Source organism: Talpa occidentalis, unplaced genomic scaffold (genome assembly GCF_014898055.3).
Source record: "Talpa occidentalis isolate TD23 unplaced genomic scaffold, MPIMG_talOcc4v2.1 talOcc4.7, whole genome shotgun sequence".
Lineage (NCBI taxonomy): Eukaryota > Metazoa > Chordata > Mammalia > Eulipotyphla > Talpidae > Talpa > Talpa occidentalis.
Window position 1 is genome coordinate 38,920,642 of NW_023605083.1, and position 21,955 is coordinate 38,942,596.

At 38.1% G+C, this 21,955-nt stretch overlaps 1 protein-coding gene across 8 annotated transcripts in view; it reads left to right on the forward strand.

Annotated features, from left to right (window-relative positions):
* UNC13B (unc-13 homolog B) overlaps positions 1-21,955 on the forward strand; it is a 208,664-nt gene that overhangs the window by 75,475 nt on the left and 111,234 nt on the right. For all 8 annotated transcript variants that reach the window (XM_054689551.1, XM_054689553.1, XM_037494598.2 and 5 more), the window contains one exon: positions 6,713-6,770. In XM_054689551.1, coding sequence (XP_054545526.1) covers positions 6,713-6,770 — 58 coding nt within the window. The remainder of the gene's footprint in view (positions 1-6,712; positions 6,771-21,955) is intronic.

Sequence of the window (21,955 nt, forward strand, 5' to 3'; positions counted from 1 at the left end):
GGTAGCTCCCTGGCTGGGGATCAAACTCGTGCTACAGTGGCTGCCAATAGCTTCATAGGTTGTGTCTTAACCCCTTGCGCCATCAAGGAGGCCCTTTTTTCCAAATTTATTGAGGTAGATACCTAGGAGTAGAATTGGTGGGTCATATGGTAGCTCTATTTTTAATATTTTGAGGACCCTTCATGCTAATTTCCAAAGAGGCTGAATTAGTCTACATTCCTATCAACAGCATGCAAAGGTTCCTCCCGCCCCCACATCCTCACCAACACTTGTTTTGGTCTTTTTGATGTGGGCCATGCTCAAGGGTGTATGATGTTGTCTCATTATGGTTTTGGTTTGCATTTCCCTGATTATGAGTGATAAGTGATGACGAGCAGTTTTTCATGTGGCTGTTGACCATCTGTATGTCTAACCCCCTGCTGAAAAGTCTGTGTGTGTGTGGGGCCTCCCCAGTGGTACAGCGGGTTGAGCGCAGCCCTGTGAAGCTGTCCTCAGCCTCAGCAGCACTGGTTCGATTCCCGCCCCGCAAGGGAGAATCCCACATGGCCTGGCAGACGTCTCCTGTCTGGCTCGCTGCTCCCCTCAGCAGTGTATTTCAGTCAGTCTGCCTGTTCTGTTCCCTGCTCTGTCTCTGGTGAATTCTCTCTGGTGAATTCTCCTGTGCCTCTGGCCTGTACCCAAGAGCTTGTATAAATAAATAAAATCTTAAAAAAACAAAAAAAGTCTACGTGTATGATATAATTGTTAGTGTTGAATTTTCCTTTAAAATGGTGCTAGACAGGTGCCTATGCTTGCAGCTTCTTTGTGAGCACAGGCCAGAGGTTGCACACAGACAAGAGAGGGAGTGGCGGGCATTCCCCCCTAATTCTGCTAAGCCAGCAGTTTAGAAGCTTCCTGCTGAAAAGTCTGTATGCCATGCCCCATGGCAGCCCTGAACAAGCCACTAAGTAGACAAAGTTCACTGTGGTCTCCTGAGGGCTCCCTGAAAGTGTAGGCTGGAGGTTGTGTTTTCCCTGGCTCGCCAGGGTACAGACACTCCGAAGAGCTCAGAGACCACACAGGGGTTTACCATATCTGTCTGTTGCTGAACCTAGTGTCTGGTCATCTGGGTACCTTTCGTTGAACTGTTGAACAGGCTATGATTTCATAATGAATTACACGTTCTTACACTTTCTTCTTCCCAGGCTAGTGGAAAACTTGAGGGATTGCTGGGAAAGCGCCAATAACCCTCCTAGTGAACTGGCACTTTTCCTAACTTACTATTCTCAATCTTCCCTTCCCTTTCTGCTGGTTTCTGGCTCTCTCCTTGCTGAGACATTGGTTCTCACTTCTCAGCTCTGTTCTAGATGAGGCTGCCCACTCTGGGTGCTTACCCTCAGTGTCCCTGAAGGGAGTGATGACTTCAGGAGCCTGTCTGTCCACCACCTTCTCCTCTGCCTCTACTCTGCTTGTTTTAAAATAATTAATTGTGTAAAGCATCCAGTATAGTTTTTAGTAGTTGGAGCAAAGTGGGGAGTTTTTCCTGACTTTGAGGGAAATTATTCCCAAGTTGTAAGATACAGTATTTACTATGTATTTTGATAGGCACCCTTTATCATGTTAAGAAAATTTTATTTTCTTCCAGCTGTAGTCATGAAAACTAAGGGACTTTATCAAGGCACTTTCTGCATCTATGAAATCACATAGTTTTTCTCCTTTAGTCTGCTTATTTGTTTTTTTCTAAAGATTTATTTATTTATTGATACAAGCACTGGGTACAGTCAGAAGCGCGGGAGGGTGAGAGAATTTACCAGAGCCAGAGTGGGGAGCAGAACAGGCAGACTGATGAAGTACACTGCTGAGGGGAGCAGCCGGTGCAGCAGGAGAAGTCTGCGCGCCATGTGGGACCCTTGCAGTTGGCTGGGGATTGAACCGGTGCTGCAGAGGCTGTGGGCAGCTTCGCAGCCAGCGCTCAACCACTGCGCCACTGGGGAGGCCCCAGTCTGCTTATTGTAGTGAATTACATGAATAGATTTTCATATATTGAACTATCTTTGCATTTGAAGCCTACAAAGTCATGATATATGACCATTTGTATGCCAACATACATACTCATGCACACACATGCTTACATATTCACATAGAAATGTTTATGATGGATATATCATATAAATATGGTATTGACTTGATAATCTATTTAGGATTTATTGATAAGTAAGATTTATAATTTCATAAGTGAGATTTACCTGTAATTTCCCTTTCTTAGACACTTTCTATTTTTTTTAAATACATAGATGTTACAGATTTTTCCTTTAGCTCTCTTAATATTACTAATTAGGCTATACTTGGACTTTAGCTTTTTGCTTTGGGCCTAGGAAAGATTCATCAAATATGACTTCTTAAAATACCTACTATCATCTCTTAAGCCTAAAACCTAAAGTTTTAGGATTTTTTCACTTTTTTTTTAAAAGATTTATTTATTTATGCATACAAGAACTGGGGTACAGGCCAAAGATGCAGGGGGTGAGAGGATTCACCAGAGACAGAGTGGGGAACAGAACAGGCAGACTGACTGAAATACACTGCTGAGGGGAGCAACAGGCAAGACAGGCGAGGTCTGCTGCTCCATGTGGGGATCAAACTTGTGCTGCAGAGGCTGTGGACAACCTCATAGTGCTGCACTTTACCGCCACCAAGGACACCCAGGATTTCTTTGCTGTTATGCCTGTGTATTGTCTACATAAGTCATCAATAATTACAATGGTTATTATGTATAACAAAATCCCTTTGTTACTTTGGAGTGGGTTGCTTCATATTCAAGAAGTTCTAAATTTTTTTTTTTTTTTTTAAGAAATAGGCAATACTTTTTTTTTTTTAAGATTTATTTTATTTACAAGAACTGGAGTATAGGCCAGATGTGCGGGAGGGGGAAGGTGAGAGGATTCACCAGAGACAGAGCTGGGAATAGAACAGGCAGACTGATGAAATACACTGCTGAGGGGAGCAGCGGGCGAGACAGGAAAGGTCTGCTCACCATGTGGGTTGCTCCGAGGCCGGCAGGGATTGAACTGGCGCTGCAGAGGCTGCGGACATCCTCACAGCGCTGCGCTCAACTGCCTGCGCCACCAGGGAGGTCCCTAAATGTTTTTTTTATCATTGGCATTTTTGTTAATACTGTTACATTGTTTAAATTGTGCTTGACTTCTGATGATCCTCTATTGGAAATAGTAATAGCATTATCTACCTCTGATATTTGTATCAGCTTATTGCTTGTAAGGTACTTTACATATTTAACAGTCCTATATAAGCCAAATCAACTTTTGTTGAATTATTGTAACATGAGTCTAGTTACCCTCTTATTCCTTATAGTTCATCTCATATAACAGCTGGAGCAATTTTTTGATGTTTAATTAAGTTATGTTCCTCTTACATTTAAATGCTAAATGATTTCAGGTCTTATGTGTAGTTCTCGTATCCATTTTGGGTTGATTTTTGTGCACGGCGAGAGGGAGTGGTCTAGTTTCATTTTTTTGCATGTGGTGGTCCAGTTTTCCCAGCACCATTTATTGAACAAACTGTCTGTGTTCCATTGCATAGTCTTTGCTCCTTTGTCAAAGATCAGTTGTCCATATAAATGTGGTTTTATTTCTGGGCTCTCTGTTCTGTTCCATTGGTCTGTGTGTCTGTTTTTGTTCTAATACCAAACTGTTTTAATTATTATGGCTTGGGCCTCCCCGGTGGTGCAGCGGTTGAGCGCTGGGTTGCGAAGCTGCCCACGGCCTCTGCAGCGCCAGTTCAATCCCCGGCTGCTCCCTGGCCACCGGAGGAGGGTCCCACATGGCACGAAGACCTCTCCTGCCGCCCGCCCGCTGCTCCCCTCAGCAGTGTACTTCGTCACTCTGCCTGCTCTGCTCCCAGCTCTGGCTCTGGTGAATTCTCTCACCCTCCCGCGCTTCTGACTGTACCCAGTGCTTGTATAAATAAATAAAATAAATCTTTAAAAAAAAAATTATTATGGCTTTGTAATATAGCTTGAAGTTAGGAAGTATGATACCTCTTTTTTTCTTTGTTTTCATCAGTAGGGCTTTGGCTATTCGTGGTTTTTTGTGGTTCCATATGAATTTCATCAGTATTTGTTCTATTTCTTTGAAGAATGTCATTGAGATTTTTATTGGAATAGCGCTGAACCTGTATATTGCTTTTGGTAGGATGGCCATTTTAATAATATTAATTCTTCCAATCCATGAGCAGGAGATGTCTTCCATTTCTTTGTGTCTTCTTCTATTTCTTTTAACAGTGTTTTATAATTTTCTTTGTAAAGGTCTTTCACTTCTTTTGTTAGATTTATTCCCACATATTTGATTTTTTTTGTTTCAATTATAAAAAAGATGGTTTTCTTGATTTCTTCTTCTTAAGATGATTGTGTATAGGAAGGATACTGATTTTTGTGTGTTGATTTTGTATTCTGCTACTTTACTGAACTGGTTGATTAAAATATAGGTAAAGCACTACAAGACATACATCGCAATTACATATTTAAAGACTCATCACCCAAAGCAAAGAAAGTAAAGGAAAAGATAAACACCTGGGATTACATCAAACTGAAAAGCTTCTGTGCAGCAAAAGAGACATTAACCAAAACAGAGAGACACCCCACTGACTGGGAAAAAAATCTTTGCACACCAGTCAACTGATAAGGGACTGATCACAAAGATATATAAAGAACTCACACGACTCAACAAAAACAAAATAAACAATCCAGTCAAGAAATGGGCAGAAGAACTTAAAAGACATTTTTCCAAAGAGGAAATGCAAATGGCCAACAGGCATATGAAAAAATGTTCAACATCCCTTATAATCAGGGAAATGCAGACTAAAACCACATTGAGATACCACCTTACACCATTAAGAATGGCACGTATCAAAAAAACAAGCAACAACAAATGTTGGTGAAGATGTGGTGAAAAAGGAACTCTCCTACATTGCTGGTGGGAGTGCAGACTGGTCCAACCACTATGGAAAGCTGTCTGGAGGTTCCTCAGTCTACTAACAATGGAGCTACCATATTACCCGACAATTCCACTACTAGGGATCTACCCAAAGGGCACAAAAACAATGATTCAAAAGAACTCCTGTACACCTATGTTTACTGCAGCACTATTTACAATAGGTAAAACCTGGAAACAACCCAAATGCCCAAAAATAGGTGACTGGATCTGGATCAAGAAGATGTGGTATATATGCACAATGGAATATTATTCAACAATCAAAAAAGATAAACTCATGCCATTTGCAGCAACGTGGACGGAATTAGAAGGAATTATGCTCAGTGAAATAAGCCAGAAGGAAAAAGAAAAATATTGGATAGTTTCACTTATAGCAGGAATATAGGGGAACCAAATTAAGACATCAGTGTAAAAAAAAATAATAATAGTACAAAACACAACAAAGCAAAAATGGACAATTATAAATCAGAGACATCCTGCAGGGAGGAGGAGGGAGAGGAATCAGAGGGAGGGAGGGAAGAGCACAGGGGATTGTGGTGATGGTGCACAGGTGCATTGGTGAAGTAAACTGTATGGTGACTATACCTGAGGGAGTGAGGGCAAGCAAATATTGTTTAAAAATGAACAATGATGTAAAAAAATTAATAAAAAAGAAATACCTTAAATACAAAGCACTAACATTTATATGTGAAAAGAAAAAAAACTCTAAATGACTTCCCAGTACCCTAGAATAAAATCCAAACTCCTTACCATGATTTACAATTTCCATTCCTCCAGAGCCTGGAACAAGGCTTGTACATACTGCAGATTCATGAAATAGCTGTTGAATGAATGACTTCTTCATTGGCAGTTTCATAAAAGCTCTCATTTGCCTAGGATCACATAGCTTATTAATAAGTGGCACAGTCAGGAAGAGAACTCCAAATCTTGTATTTGTAAGTTGCTAGACCAACTTACATCTTTCCATGGGCTTTGAACCAAATTATTCTGTCTTCTACACTGTATGTTCCTCTGCTATTTTGTTTAAATGCCTTTCTCTTTTTGTTTTGCATTTCTAAATCCTGCTCATCCTCAAGACTTGGACTTAGTTCTGTTTTCTTTTATAGACATTTTTAAAATGACTTCAGTACTCTGTATTTGTTTTTTGGTGGTAATGATGGTGGGTTAGGTTGGAGAGGTTAGAGTATAAAGTGGGAAGGGAACTCTGGTAGATACTGCATGTTGTAATACATGTTTAAATAAGCAATTTCTCTTCCCACATGACCTTGTGTGGAAGAAGCACTTTTCCTTTTTTTAAAGAGCAGAAAATTTAATCTCAAAGAGGTTTTCAATTTCACTACCCAACATCGGGAAATTTATACATTATCCCATATATAATCCAAATTCAGTCCTCTGTGTATTCTGTCCTCTAAGGCTCCTCAAAGATGGTAAGACTAAGCCTTCTACAGCTTTGTGACTGAACTGGAAGGGTGTCCAGGAGCCTTTGGTCAAAACAGCCTCTCTGATATCCTGCTTTAGCGCTAACTGTTGAATTGGGCCAGTCCCATATTTGATAGTCTTACCTGTATGTCAGGATCATAGAGGGTAACCATACAGGATGGTCTATTCTGTTCAGTAAAAAAATGTGACTCCAGTCAAATGCTAAACCTTTTCTTACAGGTTGCTGTGACTTTTTCTTCTCTACTTATGCCTCTTATTATATGTTTTTTTCTCCTTTCTGTTTCTAGTATTCTATTCAAGAAGAAAGCCAGAGGAAACCATTGCCCACTGCTGCCGCCCAGTGTTGTAAGTGAGAAACTTGTCTCTGCATCTTTTCTTAACTACAGCTATGTTTTCTAAATTGTGGCTTATTTTGAGTTGGGGAGGGTGGAGATGTACTTTGTATAAAAAGAAGATATTCCAGAAGCATAGCTATTCAGGCTCATATTCCCAGTGACTGTTGGCACTTTAACTCTGGAAAAGGTCTTTAGGTTTTGTGTGACTGTAGAGGGCAAGGTGCCCATCTTTTCTCTCCATTTGCTAGCTTTTACCCTGGACATATGATTTTTCCTTTTTGTCTCTAATTAACCTATTACTATTCTTTAAAGCTCAGCTTCAATGTCATTACCTCTGGGAGATCTTTCTACTGTTTCTTCCTTTTCCTAAGTTCACCTTTGGTTTCTCTCTTCAGTGCTTTCATACTACTCTGTGCATATAGCCTATCAAATATTATAAGCTATGTTTGTTTCTTTGACAAGAATAGAAAATTTTTAAAAGCATGGGAATTTTCCATTTTGTATTCCTAGCATTTGACTCAATATCTGATGCATACTGAGGCTCAATAAAACTTGAAAAATGATTAACTGAGGGAGAGAATCCAGATCACACAGGTTCCATCTTGAAATGAGCTACATATTGTTGGATACCATCTTCTCAGTTTCTCTGTAGATTGAGAAGACAGTAAAGGATTGATATGGAGTCTGGGTTTTCATTTTTTCGACCCTATGGTATGTCTGTGTGTGTTGTGTTTCTTACCAACTGCAGCATGAAAGTGGTGGTGATGATAGTAATAGTTATTGTGGTAATACTAGTAGTAGTAAGAACCATAGCAACTGATCTATCTTGAGGTCTTACAGTATGCCAGATGTAGCTGTTAGGGCTAAAGTGTACTTATTAAATCTTCACGGAAACATTAAGACATAGATTTTTTTATTGTGGTCTTCATTTTTCAGATGAGGAAACTGAGGTATAAAGAGATTGAGTAATTTTCTACAAATCACATAGATAGTAAGTGATAAAGGGAATTTTCAAACAGACAATTAATTCCTTCTCTCATTCCTTGCCTGGCTGTGTATACTTTCTTCATAATGTTTATGAGGGGTAATTCCTCCAGTCATTCATGGTTTGTAAAGCAGTTGGTGGCCTTCCATTCTACAATCTACTTTCCTGACAAAAGTAAGATCAATAGTAGAGGTTGACTTTTTAAAAATTTTTTAAAAAACACCACCTGTTGTCCATATGGTTTATTACTAATTTTTTTTATCAAACTTTTAAGATTATAGGGCACCAGAATCTGAATTGAAGACCAGATTGTGAATTAAAGTCTGTAGGTCTTTTTAGTATTCATTATAATGAGCTAACTTTGTGCTTTTCAATCTTTTATACCTTTTTGAGAAGTGAAATAGAGTGATTGGATTTCATTTCCTATTCCTTTCTGGACTTATTTGAGGAAATGTAGTTAAAGTGATTAAAGAGCAAATGCCAAGTGGGCAGGAAGAAATGAAAGGCCATAAATAATCAACAAGTTTATTATTATACATTTTTCATAGACTTACTGACTAACCTATTTTTCTATGAACAGTCTATTCCTATCTTTTGACAACTTCCACATATCTTTTTATTTTGATAAATTTTAAACTTACAAAAAAATTGAAAGAATAGTGCAGTGAGCACCTGTTTACCCTTTGCTTGATTCAATAATTAACATTTTGCCAGATTTGCGCTCCTTCCTCCCCACCTCTCATATGGCTATCTCTATTACTAGATACATATATACAAAAATACACACTGTATTTTCTGAGTCAGACTTCATGACATATCAGCATTCCTAAAGGCTAAGACAGGCTACATAACTAAAATACCATTATCAAGAGATTTAACATTGATACAATAATATGTAATATACCATCCACATTAAGAATTCCCTAATTTTTCCCCCAACTATTTTGATAGCCATTTCCTTCTACTGTATGATCTAATTAAGAATCACACATTTTATTTGGTTGCCCTTATTTTTAAATTTCCTTTAACCCCTTTTCACCACCACTCTCCCCTCAAAATTCCCTTTTTGCTCATTCATGACACTGGTATTTTTCTCCAATTAGAGAAATACTTTATTTTAATTATAATGTCCAGTACAGATGGGTGTATATATTAGAACAGGTTTGGCAATATGTACCAAGATCCTTTAAAATATCCATAGTCTTTGATTCAGTAGTCATATTTCTGGAAATTTACCCTGTTTAATCAAGAAGCAGACAAAGATATTTGTACAAAGATGGCTTGTAAAACTATTTAAATAGCAAGATTTGAAAATGACTTAGTTAAACCACAGTAAGTTATACATTAGTCATAAGCTCAAATATTATGCATTTATTTAAAATTGTGATTTGAATAATGAAGGAAATTTTTTTTTTATTTTTAATTTTTTTTTATTTTTTATTTATTTATTTTTTTAAATAGAGGCATGTTTTATTTATTTATTTATTTTATTTGTTTGTTTTTTGTTTATACATGCACTGGGTACAGTCAGAAGCGCGGGAGGGTGAGAGAATTCACCAGAGCCAGAGTGGGGAGCAGAGCAGGCAGAAGGACCGAAGTACACTGCTGAGGGGAGCAGCGGGCGGCAGGAGAGGTCTGCGCGCCTTTTTTTTTAAAATAATAAATTTTATTTTTATATTCCCCATACAATTGCAGCTCCCCCATTCTGACCCCAATCCCTCCCCTCCCACCCCCACCCCCTAAAAGTGTCTCTGGTTCGTAGTTTTTTGTTGATTTTGCTTTTCACTTTCTTATAGTTATTCGTTTTCCTGGTCCCTTATTTAAGTTTTCTAGATTCCTGCTATGAGTGAGACCATCCGGTATTTTTCTTTTTCTTTTTGGCTTATTTCGCTGAGCATGATCCCTTCCAGTGCCATCCATGTTGCTGCAAATTGCATGTGTTTATCTTTTTTGAATGCTGAGTAATATTCCATGGTATATATGTACCACATCTTCTTGATCCAGTCATCTATTTTTGGGCATTTGGGCTGTTTCCAAAGCTTAGCTATTGTAAACAGTGCTGCTATAAACATAGGGGTGCAGGTGTTCTTTGGAATGGATGTTTCTGTGTCCTTTGGGTAAATACCTAGGAGTGGAATTGCTGGATCATATGGAAGCTCTATGTTTAGTAGGTCCAGAAATCTCCACACAGCTCTCCACAGTGGTTGGACCAGTTTGCACTCCCACCAACAGTGCAGAAGAGTTCCTTTTTCTCCACACCCTCGCCAACATTTGTTGTTGCTAGTTTTTTTAATATGTGCCATTCTCACTGGTGTAAGATGGTATCTCATGGTAGTTTTGATTTGCATTTCCCTGATGACAAGTGATGTTGAACATTTTTTCATATGCCTGTTGGCCATTTGCATTTCCTCTTCAGAGAAGTTTCTTTTTAGCTCTTCTGCCCATTTTTTGACTGGATTCTTTTCTTTGTTGTTGCTGAGTCTCATCAGCTCTTTGCAGATTTTTGTGATCAGTCCTTTATCATTAGTGTTGGGTGCAAAAATGTTCTCCCAGTTGGTGGGGTTTCTCTTTGTTTTTGTTATTGTCTCTTTTGCTGTGCAGAAGCTTTTTAATTTGATGTAGTCCCAGCTGTTTATCTTTGCCTTCACTATCACTGCTTTGGGTGATGTGTCTGTAAAGATGTCTTTGATGTGCAAATCACGTAGTGTTTCGCCTATATTTCCTTCTATATATTTTATGGTTTCAGGTCTTATGTCTAGTTCTTTAATCCGAATAATGAAGGAAATTTTCATGAAACTTTAAATTAGAGTAGTATGTAAAACTCTCACTCTAAACTTTGATATGGAGATTTCTCTGGTTCTAGTTATTTGAATTTACTCTTTTTTTAATTGTTTTTTTTTTTTTAAGATTTATTTACTCATGCATGCAAGAACTGGGGTACAGTCCAGATGTGGGAGGGTGAGAGGATTCATCAGAGACAGAGCTGGGAACAGAACAGGCAGACTGACTGAAATACACTGCTGAGGGGAGCAACGGGCGATACAGGAGAGGTCTGCTGCGCCATGTGGGTATCTCCACTGCCGGCCGGGATTGAACCCGCACTGCAGAGGCTGCGGACAGCTTCACAGCGCTATGCTCAACTGCCTGCGCCACCAGGGAGGCCTTGAATTTACTCTTAAAAGTGATAGATGCGTTTAAAGTGTTAGGGTGAACTATGTTCTTCCTAATGTTATATTTTGAGTCAGCGCTTTCTGCTGGTGAATTTAATATAGTTATTAACAGTAATACTATTCTGCGTTCACTTGTACCTTAGGATGTTTTAGTCTCCTTTGGTAACCATGGTATGTTGGTATGTTGAAGGGTAATGATTATAGTATATCTATGTGATTTCTTTCTCCCCCATGTTGTTGCTAGTTAAAGCAATTAGGTGGCTTTGGTTTCCAAAACCTAGGATTTTAGAGGAAGGTGCAAAATGTTTTAGATAATTATTAGGAGAGGAAACAGATGTTCATCTTAACCCCATATTTCCGAATAAGAAAAGCCTTCTTTGACTTGAATGAAAGGGAAAAAAAAATGCAAGGGAACAAAGCGAGAAAGATAGTGACCAGAGTAAGAGGAGTGTGTGGGTGTGGGTATGCACTTGTGTGTATGCGTGTGTGGTGGTGGGGAGGGTGTAATACTTTGAAACTGTGTATATCCTATTTCTCCTAACCTTCCATCCATTAATTTAGAATTTATTATCATTTATTGCCCAAATTGATTATTTTGTTAATGGTTGCAAAGTGGTGAGTTTCTAATTCTGTCATTCCTTTTGCATAGAGTAGCTGTCAATTTTAATTAAAGAAAAACTACCTCCGCTCCTATTCTCCTCTTTGTTACCGCTATCAACTTATGAATTCTTTTTTTTAAGATTTCTTTCTTTATGCATATAAGACCTGAGGTGTAGGCCAGAGGTTTGGGGTGGAGGGGCTGTGAGAAGATTCACCAGAGACAGAGTGGGGAGCAGAACAGGCAGATTGACTGAAATGCACTGCTGAGGGGAGCAGTGGGCGAGACAGGAGAGGGCTGCTGTGCCATGTGGGTTAGCTCCCTGGTCAGGGATCAAACTTGTGCTGCAGTGGCTTCCAATAATTTCATAGTGCTGAGACTCAACTCCTTGCACCACCGGGAGGCCCCCTTTTTATTTTTTAACTCAATGTATTATTCTTTTTTTTTTTTTTAATTTATTTTCACTTTTTTTTTTTTAAGATTTTATTTATTTATATAAGCACTGGGTACAGTCAGAAGCATGGGAGGGCGAGAGAATTCACCAGAGCCAGAGTGGGGAGCAGAAACAGGCAGACTGACTGAAATACACTGTTGAGGGGAGCAGTGGGCACAGCAGGAGAGGTCTGCGCGCCATGTGGGACCCTCACCCGGCTGCCTGGGATCAAACCAGCGCTGCAGAGGCTGCTTGCAACCTTGCAGCCCAGCGCTCAACCGCTGCACCATGGTGGGAGGCCCTCAATATATTATTCTGTCATTCTCTTTGATGCTCAAATTGATCCAAATTTAGCCTATGGGGAGTCTCTTTAAGCAAGATCCTGTGTCCTTTTGATATGACCCCATCATTTTTGTGATCACTTCCTTTCTTTCATGGAACAAAGTGTTCCAAGCTCATTTTATCCTTTCCCTGCTCAGTCCCAGAATAAGTCATCTCCAATGGTTCCTTTTACAGGGGAATGGCATTTAGAAATCAAGATCTTGCGAGTAGATACACTCATTGCTATTGAAGTGCTATTGCTTCTAGGCTCTTTGAATGGTTAGAGCTAGAATAACAAACACACATACACAGCTCATGCTCATACTATATCACCAGTTCATACCCTTACCCTCACAGAGTTTTTCCTAACCTCTGATTTTACATTTTTATCTATCTTCTCTCTCAGTTAGAACCCTTGCTCCCAAGAACACCAAGTTATTTACTTATCTGCTTTGTCTTCTGATGTGCACAAGCACATTTTAGGATTAATGTATCAGTGCTATTACAGACAACAAGCTTACTAACTAAAGTGGATGATTCGTCTAAGTTTTTTCTTAACCTTTGTATATAACTCACATAGGATTGCAAAACCACTGTCACAACAGAAAATTTAGCAAAATTTCGTATTTTCTGATATTCAGTTTATATATACATTCTCCAATTTCCCCCACAATATTTTTGTCCTTTTTATACCAATTTAGTATCCAATCAAGTTTCATGCTTTATTTTATATTTAGTGTGAGTTAAGGGTCTGAGATCATGTTTTTGCCTGTGGATATCCCATTGTTCCATCATCATTTGTTTTGAAGTCTATTTTCCTGCCCTTTCCCTCAATGAATTACCATTTTATCTTTGTTTGAAATCATTCTCTTTCACCAGCACGAAATTCTATTACTTTCCTTCCAGGATTTTGTTTTTTAGATTTGATTTTGTATATACACTATAAAGAATGATTATACCTTCTTTTAGTACATGTTTCTTAGATATGTTCTCAACGGAGTGTTGGTTACGGACATCAAGACAAGCAGGTTTTTTTTTTTTTTCATGATTGAATATACATTGTGGTACCTTTGCAGATCTTATCTGCAAGCCAGAATTTTCATATTTGAGTAATTTTTGCTCCTCAATTTTTAGAGATATTCTGAGGCTGTGCAGTCTGGTCAGCATATTTATTACAAATCTCACTTCTAAAAAATGGTATATTGTGAACATTTACCTAAGTCGTAGGTGTAAACATAATCACAAGTTGATGTGAGATACTGGTACAGACCAGTTTCTTTTCCAGGTGTATCTAAACTTTCTAAGATGTTGAAACTTTTTTCTTTTAGTGAGGATATTTCTATCTATGACTGGTCAAACAATGCAGTGGCACACCATATTGCCATACCAAACAATCTTATGACTATGAAGTCTACAACTTTATGCTATTTTCAGTTTTTTTACATGTCCGCATAGCCCACTCACTGTATTATCAATGACAGCATTACTGGCTGCAGTTGAAAAATGAATTAAAAGTGAGTCAGCATCTGGCAAGGATTTGATGAGATGAACACTCACATATTACTGCTAGCATGTGTATATTATTAGTACAACTTGGAAATTTCATTTCTAGGAAGTATTCAAGGAAATAATTTGAGATGAAAGGAAAGATTTATGATAGGCTTTAATTATAGTGGTGAAAATTACAACAGTAATGGGAGAATGGATAATTGTGGCATGTCTATGTGATGGAATAATAGGGTTTTAAATAATTTTTTTGAATATAGCAAATATTTATGTAACTAAATTTAGAAAAGAAGCATCCTGTACTGACTAAGTAGAATCCCAGTTATCTAAAAAATAAATTATATACATATAGACATAGGAAAAAAACCCAAGAAAATAATAGTTGCTTTCAGTGGTAGCATTGTAGGTAAGTTTCATTTTATTTTTCCTTTATACTTTCCAAATATTCTCCAATTGCACTTACTTTGTGATCATTTTAAAAACATTCACTATTTATCAAAATGATCCCAAGGCCATCGGCATAGAGACAAGTCATTGGAGATTTGCTTTTTTAGTTTGGATTTAAGACTTTATTGATAGATTGTTGGTTGTTGATGTTGATGCAGTTTAGTTCAATAGTACTAAAGTTCCCTTGATAGACTTCTAAGTAGCTTGAAATTTCACTGTCCCTTTTATTGGTGGTATCTCTAAGGTCTTCCTAATCAATTATTGTATCTAAAACAAAAAAGTTTTGGGATCTGTGTTATTTCTATTTGTAATGTGACTTCAAAGATAGCTTGAACTTTTGTTTGAGATGCAACCCACCATTGGTATTTCAGAGATTTCTCTGATTGTTTAGGAAGGCTTTGTTTCACTGGGTTTATTACAATTTGGCCTATAAATAGTGACAGATCATAAATTAAAATTTCCTGAGTATGAATCAGTTTTATAAATTAGGAAGATAGGGTATAGCTCAACATATTTTTGAAATTTTTTCATAAGGAATGAAGCGGAACAGTTGGAAATGAGTCATATCTGTGAATAACAGTGACCCAACTTCTAGAAGTACTGTCAGTAATATACTGCTTAACTACCGAGTTGTGATAACTTACTTGACCACCACTAACTTCAAAGGATTTCTTTTACCAACATACCCAGAAGAGACATGTTTATATAAAATGACTTACCTTTCTTCCTCTTTAGCTCTTTTTATTTTTCCATCATGCTGGTCTTATTAATTCTTAGCAGAATTAATTCTGCTTCCTACTGCTATTAAGTCATTAGGCCTGGCATGCCATATCTCTAGTCCCCATTGCATTCAAATACTCCTCTTACATTGTTCTATTATTCTTTCACTCTCTAAAACTGTCCACTACCATTCTATGACTTGTCTTATTTCTAATATTCTATTTATTTGGGGAGGCAGAGAAAAAGGCCATTCTATATCTGTAACCAGGTATTCCTCACCTGAAAGATTAGATTCCTGCCTGCTTACAGATGGTGGTATAATTTCCCCATTAAATTCAACCAAATACAATACTCTGGACAGATACTGCCAGTACTGCTCTTACTCCCATTTTTCCACCTACCCCAAATAAGACTAGCTTTATGCATATAGGGTATTCTTTGCCTTTTAATGGGAATCAGGACTGATTTTCCTAGTCAGGTGCTAATGGACTCTAACAGAATAGGAAATTTTTGTCCATTTGTTTTCTGGGTCCAGAATGCCTTTTTTCCTGTTCTGGAACCACTCCATGCTAGAAGGAGAGGCAAATGGCAAGTACTCACTGTTTTAACATGTGATCATACACCTAGACTATTACTCTAACATTTTATGCCAGATGATACCAATTTGAGAGGACCCTGCACTTTCTGAACAACAGACCTAACTACCTTACATAATGTCACATAAAAAGGGAACTTGGCTGGAACCAGATTCTGTGGCCTGATGTCTAGTAATTTGTTTTCTGTGTTATTTTCCAGAAGACAATAGCCACAATGGTACTCCAGGCCTAATGGAGATCCATCTCTTAAAGAACTTTGTGGCTTCACAGTGTCAACTAGTATTAGCATCCTTTTAAGAGAATGTAGGTAGTGAATCCATGTTTCTAACAGTATCTTGAAGAGATCCCAAATTATTCACCATAACTTTTGAAGGGACAGAATTCAGCCTAATCTCTCTTTCCTTTTTGCAATGTCATGCTGCTATTCCATTGTAGGTCCCCTCAAGACATTAACATGGTCTGTTAGGATTTCTGATAGCCTTCTTAAACAAGACCCTGCACTGAAATTAGGAAGATAGGTACCCAGGAACTGAGAAAGACCTGAGATTATTGAATTCACTTCTGTATCCCAGGTTTCTCTGAGGCAGGGCCATTTTAGATTTAATTGCAAATTTATCCACTTCTTAAATTTATAATATAATACTTACTTTAGGGCCTCGCTGGTGGCCTAGGGGTTAAATCTCAGCGCTATCACCTCTATGGTCTGAGTTGGATTCCTGGCCAGGGAACTAACCCACATATAGCACAGGAGACCTCTCCTATCTCACCCACTGCTCTCCTTAGCAGCATATTTCAGTATAATACTGAACACTCTACACTTCATTTCAGGTGGGCTATTTAGTCCCTATACCAGCTGACCTTTAGCTCCGTTTGCTGCAGTGGTACCCATAAAAGAAATGATTTTCACAATCATTTTTTTGTTGTAATGTGAATTCCAAGATACGTCATGGATTTTGAGGGTTCTTTTCAATGCCCTCTAGTTTAAAATTCAAATTATAAGACAGACAATTATAAGCCAGAGATATCCCGCAGGGGAGGAGGAGGGAGAGGGATCAGAGAGAGGGAGGGAGAGAGGAGCACAGGGGACTGTGGTGATGGTACATGGCTGCATGGTGAAGGAAATTATATGGGAACTACACCTTAGGGGTTGGGGGGAAGCAAACATTGTTTAAAAATGAACAATGATATAAAAATATATAAATAAAAAGAAAATTTAAAAAATAAAAATAAAATTCGAGTTATAGCATTTATTATTTTCCTTGTTAGTTATTAATTCTTGGTGACCACTTTGCATGGTATTGTGAGTCTTATTTTCTGGTCTTGTAACCATTTATCTTTTTTGTTTCACTTATTGGTAGGAAGTGGGGTTTAACCAAGGTTAAAACCTTTATTTGTTTGACTCTAAGGCCTTTCGTTTGATTTTAAAATTTATTTATTAAATAATATGCATAATGGCACAAAGACTTTTAAATATTAAAGGGATTTTAGTAAAAGTTCTCCTTCCCATTCTTGTACCATCCACTTGAGTACTCTCTCCAGAGGTATTGTTAGCAGTTTCTTATGAATCATTTGAGATGTTTTATACTTGTTCAAACATACATATATACATAAGAGATAGCGTTTGAGTTGGTCATAAAATATGTTAAGAATGTTCATAACTAACTTCTGTTTGAGATTTGAATATGTCTTTATCATGCCCTTTTTAGATTCTTACTATGTTTTAAGAATTTATGGAAGCCACAGGGAATAGGATGTTTATTTCCTAGGTTGCTTTCCATGGCAAAGATCTGTTTCCCTTAAATACTGGCCTTGAATACAATAGGAACATTTCCTCTGTCCTCATTCACCTTCCTAGAATGACTTTCACACATTTTTTACTGGGTTAAGAACTTCCAGCAGTTTATGCCCATGAAATGTGTTAGTTTCCTTACAAATTTTGAATATTTAGTGGTCACTTTGTTGTGAATAATTGCGTCCCCCCATATAGTAAATCCAGTTTCCCCTTTTCACTTAAAACTTTTTAAAAGACCACATGGTTCACTCTTACAACATCTTAATTTTTCTTTGAAAAAATAAGTTAAAATTTTAATTATGTAGTTTTGGCCTATGTAGTAATGGAACTAATATCCATAAGTTCACCAACATCATTATCTTCTGGTATAGTTTAGTAGTGTACTTTAAACTTTTTCTTGAATTTTCCATTGCTCCTTGAGTGACAGCATCTCCCACCCTTCCCTTGCCGGTGAGAGACTGGTGAATTGCAGAGCCCGGGACATAGTCTTCTATTTCCTTTGGAATCTGCACAGCTATTCTCACATGCTGATGTGATGATTGTTTGCCCCTGCAGGCCCTCAATTCCTTAGATTTTAGGGAAAGAAATTTGGTCTTTCTGGGGGGAAAAAAGGAAAATCATTTTTTTATAATTTATTATTATTTTTATCTTTTACATCATTGGGTATCCCCCGTAAAATTCTCACCACCAGTTCACCCATGAGCCATCACCATATTCCCTTGTGCTCTTCTCTCCCCTGTTTTGATCCCTTTTCCTCCCCCTTCCTCCCAGAATGTCTCTTGTTTATGGTTGCCTGCTAGTTTTGTTTCATTATTATTGTTATTTTTTTTCCCTGATCCCTTATTTGGTTCCATAGTATTTCTCCTATAAGTGAAACCATTATTTTTCTTTTTCCTTTTGGCTTATTTCACTGAGCATGATCCCTTCAGGCTCTGTCCATGTTGCTGCAAATGGCATGAGTTTCTTTTTTGATTGTTGAATAGTATTCCATTGTGTATATGGACCACATCTTCTTGATCCAGTCATCTATTTTTGGGCATTTGGGTTGTTTCCATAGCTTAGCTATTGTAAATAGTGCTGCTGTAAACATAGGGGTGCAGGTATCTTTTTGAATTAATGTTTTTGTGTCCTTTGGGTAGATTCCTGGGTCATATGGAAGCTCCATTTTTAGTAGTTTGAGGAACCTCTACACAGCTTTCCATAATGGTTGAATCAGTTTGTATTCCCACCAGCAGTGTAGGAGAGTTCCTTTTTCTCCACATCCTCGTCAGCATTTGTTGTTTCTTGTTTTTTTAATGTGAGCCATTCTCATTGGTGTAAGATTTTGATTTGCGTTTCCCTGACTACAAGTGATGTTGAACATTTTTTCATATACCCCTTGCCATTTGCATTTCCTCTTTGGAGAAGTGTCTTTTTAACTCTTCTGCCCATTTTTTGACTGGATTGTTTGCTTTGTTTTTGTTGAGTTCTCTTTGTAGATTTTTGTGATCAGTTCCTTATCAGTTGTATTGTGTGCAAAAATTTTCTTCCAATCAGTGGGGTGTCTCTTTGTTTTGATTAATGTCTCTTTTGCTGTACAGAAGCTTTTTTTTTTTTTTTAAAGATTTATTTATACAAGAACCAGGGTACAGTCAGAAGCGCGGTAGGGTGAGAGAATTCACCAGAGCCAGAGCAAGGAGCAGAACAGGCAGACTGACGGAGAAATACACTGCTGAGGGGAACAGCGGGTGCGGCAGGAGAGGTCTGTCGCACCATGTGGGACCCTTGCCAGTGGCCGGGGATTGAGCCGGTGCTGCAGAGGCTGCGGGCAGCTTCACAGCCCAGCACTCAACCGCTGCGCCACCAGGGGAGGCCCTACAGAAGCTTTTTAGTTTGATGTAATCCCAGCTGTTTATCTTTTCCTTTGCTTTCTTTGCTTTGGGAGATGTGTCTTTAAAGATGTTATTGAGATTGCATGTTGTGCCTATATTTTCATCTCTATATTTTATGGTTTCAGGTCTTACATTCAGGTCTTTTATTTGAAAGAATGTTATCTACAATATTTGCTGGAAGATAGCATCCTTTTTCCTTGGGTAGGAAATTTATTTTCTTCTAGGGTGCTTCTGTAATTAAGACTACTGTACTCCTATTTAGGCATTAATTGAAGCTTTGTGCTATGTTGTTAGATAACTTATAAACTCTAGAATACTCATGTTTATCCTTAATAGAAATGAAAACTTTTTATGCAGATGTCAGAAAGAAAATAGTCATACTTTTCTTCATCTGTGAAGCTTTGAAAATCTAGATTAGTATTACAGAGAAGAAATCCTGAGTACAAGAATATCCACTACATCTTTTTATTTCCTCCTTACTAAAGGCTTCTGTATTTTCTTGGGTTATTCTTGTTCCTATACTGAGTAAATACATAGACCAGAAAGTTTATTTGTGGATCCAGGAAGAATTCATGGGAGGATGCAAAATGAATCAGAAGACTGGGGTTATAACCTAGAATTTAGATCCGAAGAGGACAAAGATGCAAAGGCAGCAAATAGAAAAATGCTGAGGTGGCAGAAGAATAAACAAATGATTAAAAATGGCATTGGCTCTGTTCAAGAAAGCTTTCCAGAGAGATTAAGCTTAGAGACAACTTTTAAGAAAATGCTAATTGAAATGTATCGATTGAAAGGAAATTTCGTTCATAGTAAGGTAAATGAAAGTATTGGGAGAGGGTTAAAAAGATGTCAAATTATATGCAGGGCATATTGTCTTGGAGGGAGTAGATTGATATTAAGACTGTGCTTGATAATCTGCAGAAGGAAGCAAGTCCCTCTGTCATACACAGTTTCCTTCAAAGATTGAAGGTACAAAGAACTGGCCCGGTTTGGTAGATTGACTCCTTCATTTATTTATTTAATTGAGATGACACTGGTTTACAACATTGTATGTGATTCAGAGGTACAGAATCACATCCTTCGGGTAGATGTTGTTATAGCCACACCTACCACCTAGATTCTGGTAGTTCTCCACCATAGTTTATTGTGCCCCCTCCACGCTTTGTTCCTGTTTGGACCTTTCTCTTTTACTTCAGATACCAAGTGTCCTTATCATCTATGACCCTTTCTTTTTAAGTTCATTGTAGAACTGAAACTTTTTTTTGTCATTTGAAAGTGACTGAGGACCAGGGCCTCCCTGGTGGCGCAAAGGGTTAAAGCACAGCACTATGAAGCTGCCCACAGCCACTGCAGCACAAGTTCGATCCCCAGCCAGGGAGGTGACCCACATGGTGCAGCAGACCTCTCCTGTCTCATCCGCTGCTCCCCTCAGCACTGTGTTTCGGTCGGTCTGCCTATTCTGTTCCCCACTCTGTCTCTGGTGAATCCTCTCACCCTCCCATACCTCTGACCTGTACCCCAGTTCTTGTATGCATAGATAAATAAATCTTTAAAAGAAAAAGTGACTGAAGACCTATTCTGTGAGCACTGGAAGCAGATGAGCAAGCTATGTCACTGATTACTTTTACTTATTTATCTAGGACCACTTGCTCTGTAGAAATGTAGAATTGCATGGCCAGGTCACCTCTAGCCTGAAGATTTCACCTACCTCATCAATTTCTTCTGTTTTGCCCTTCTCATTTCTAAAATCCCAGAAGGCAAAGGTTCAGAGCTCATATTCTTTCTTTGTCACTGGTTGTTTGCCACTGAAGGATTCTTCCAGAATATACCACTTACATCTGATTCTCCTATTATGGCTTTTACATTAAATCATCTTTGGTGGTGTTGGTTACCTTATACCTAGCACACCCCCCCTATACTTTATTATTATTTTTAAAGGAACCACATGCTTGGGGTTCATTTTTGTACCAAAAGATACAATGTATTCTATGAAAATAAAAATTTTATAATCTACCCTATTTTGTAGCCATGCAGTTTCTGTCCAGAGGTAACCACAGTTGCCATTTACTTTGGATTTTGCTAGACAGAATTTATTCTCAGACATTCAAAAATACATACATGTATGTATGCACATACATACCTTCACAAATGGTAGTATAATTTGGGCCTCTCCTGGTGGCGCAGCAGTTGAGCGCTGGGCTGCGAGGCTGCCTGCAGCCTCTGCAGCGCTGGTTCGTTCCCCAGCAGCCAGCGAGGGTCCCACAAAAAAAAAAAGGTAGTATAATTTGCACAATATTATAATACCTTTTTCCTTTTAACTATATATGTCTTTATGTAGAGAATCAATCCCAACTAATGGACATTTTAAAACTTGAGATAAGATTCACATTTATATAAAATTAACCATTTTAAAGTGTATAATTCAGCGACACTACAGTCACAGAGCTGTGAATCACCACCTCTATATAATCCCACAACGTTTCATCACCTCTAATGGAGACCCTGCATTCATTAAGCAATGACTTCCCATCCTCTTTCTCCCCACTCCTACATGTGGCAGTCAGTCATCTATTTTTTGTCTCTATGGATTTACCTATTCTGGATATTTAATGTAAATCATATAATATGTGCCCTTTTGTGATGGGCTTTTTCAGTCAGCACAATGTTTTATAAAACATGTTCTTTTTAATGTAGCTGAATAATATTACATGTATGAATTTTTATTTAGTCATTTATAGTTGATGAAAATTTGGAGC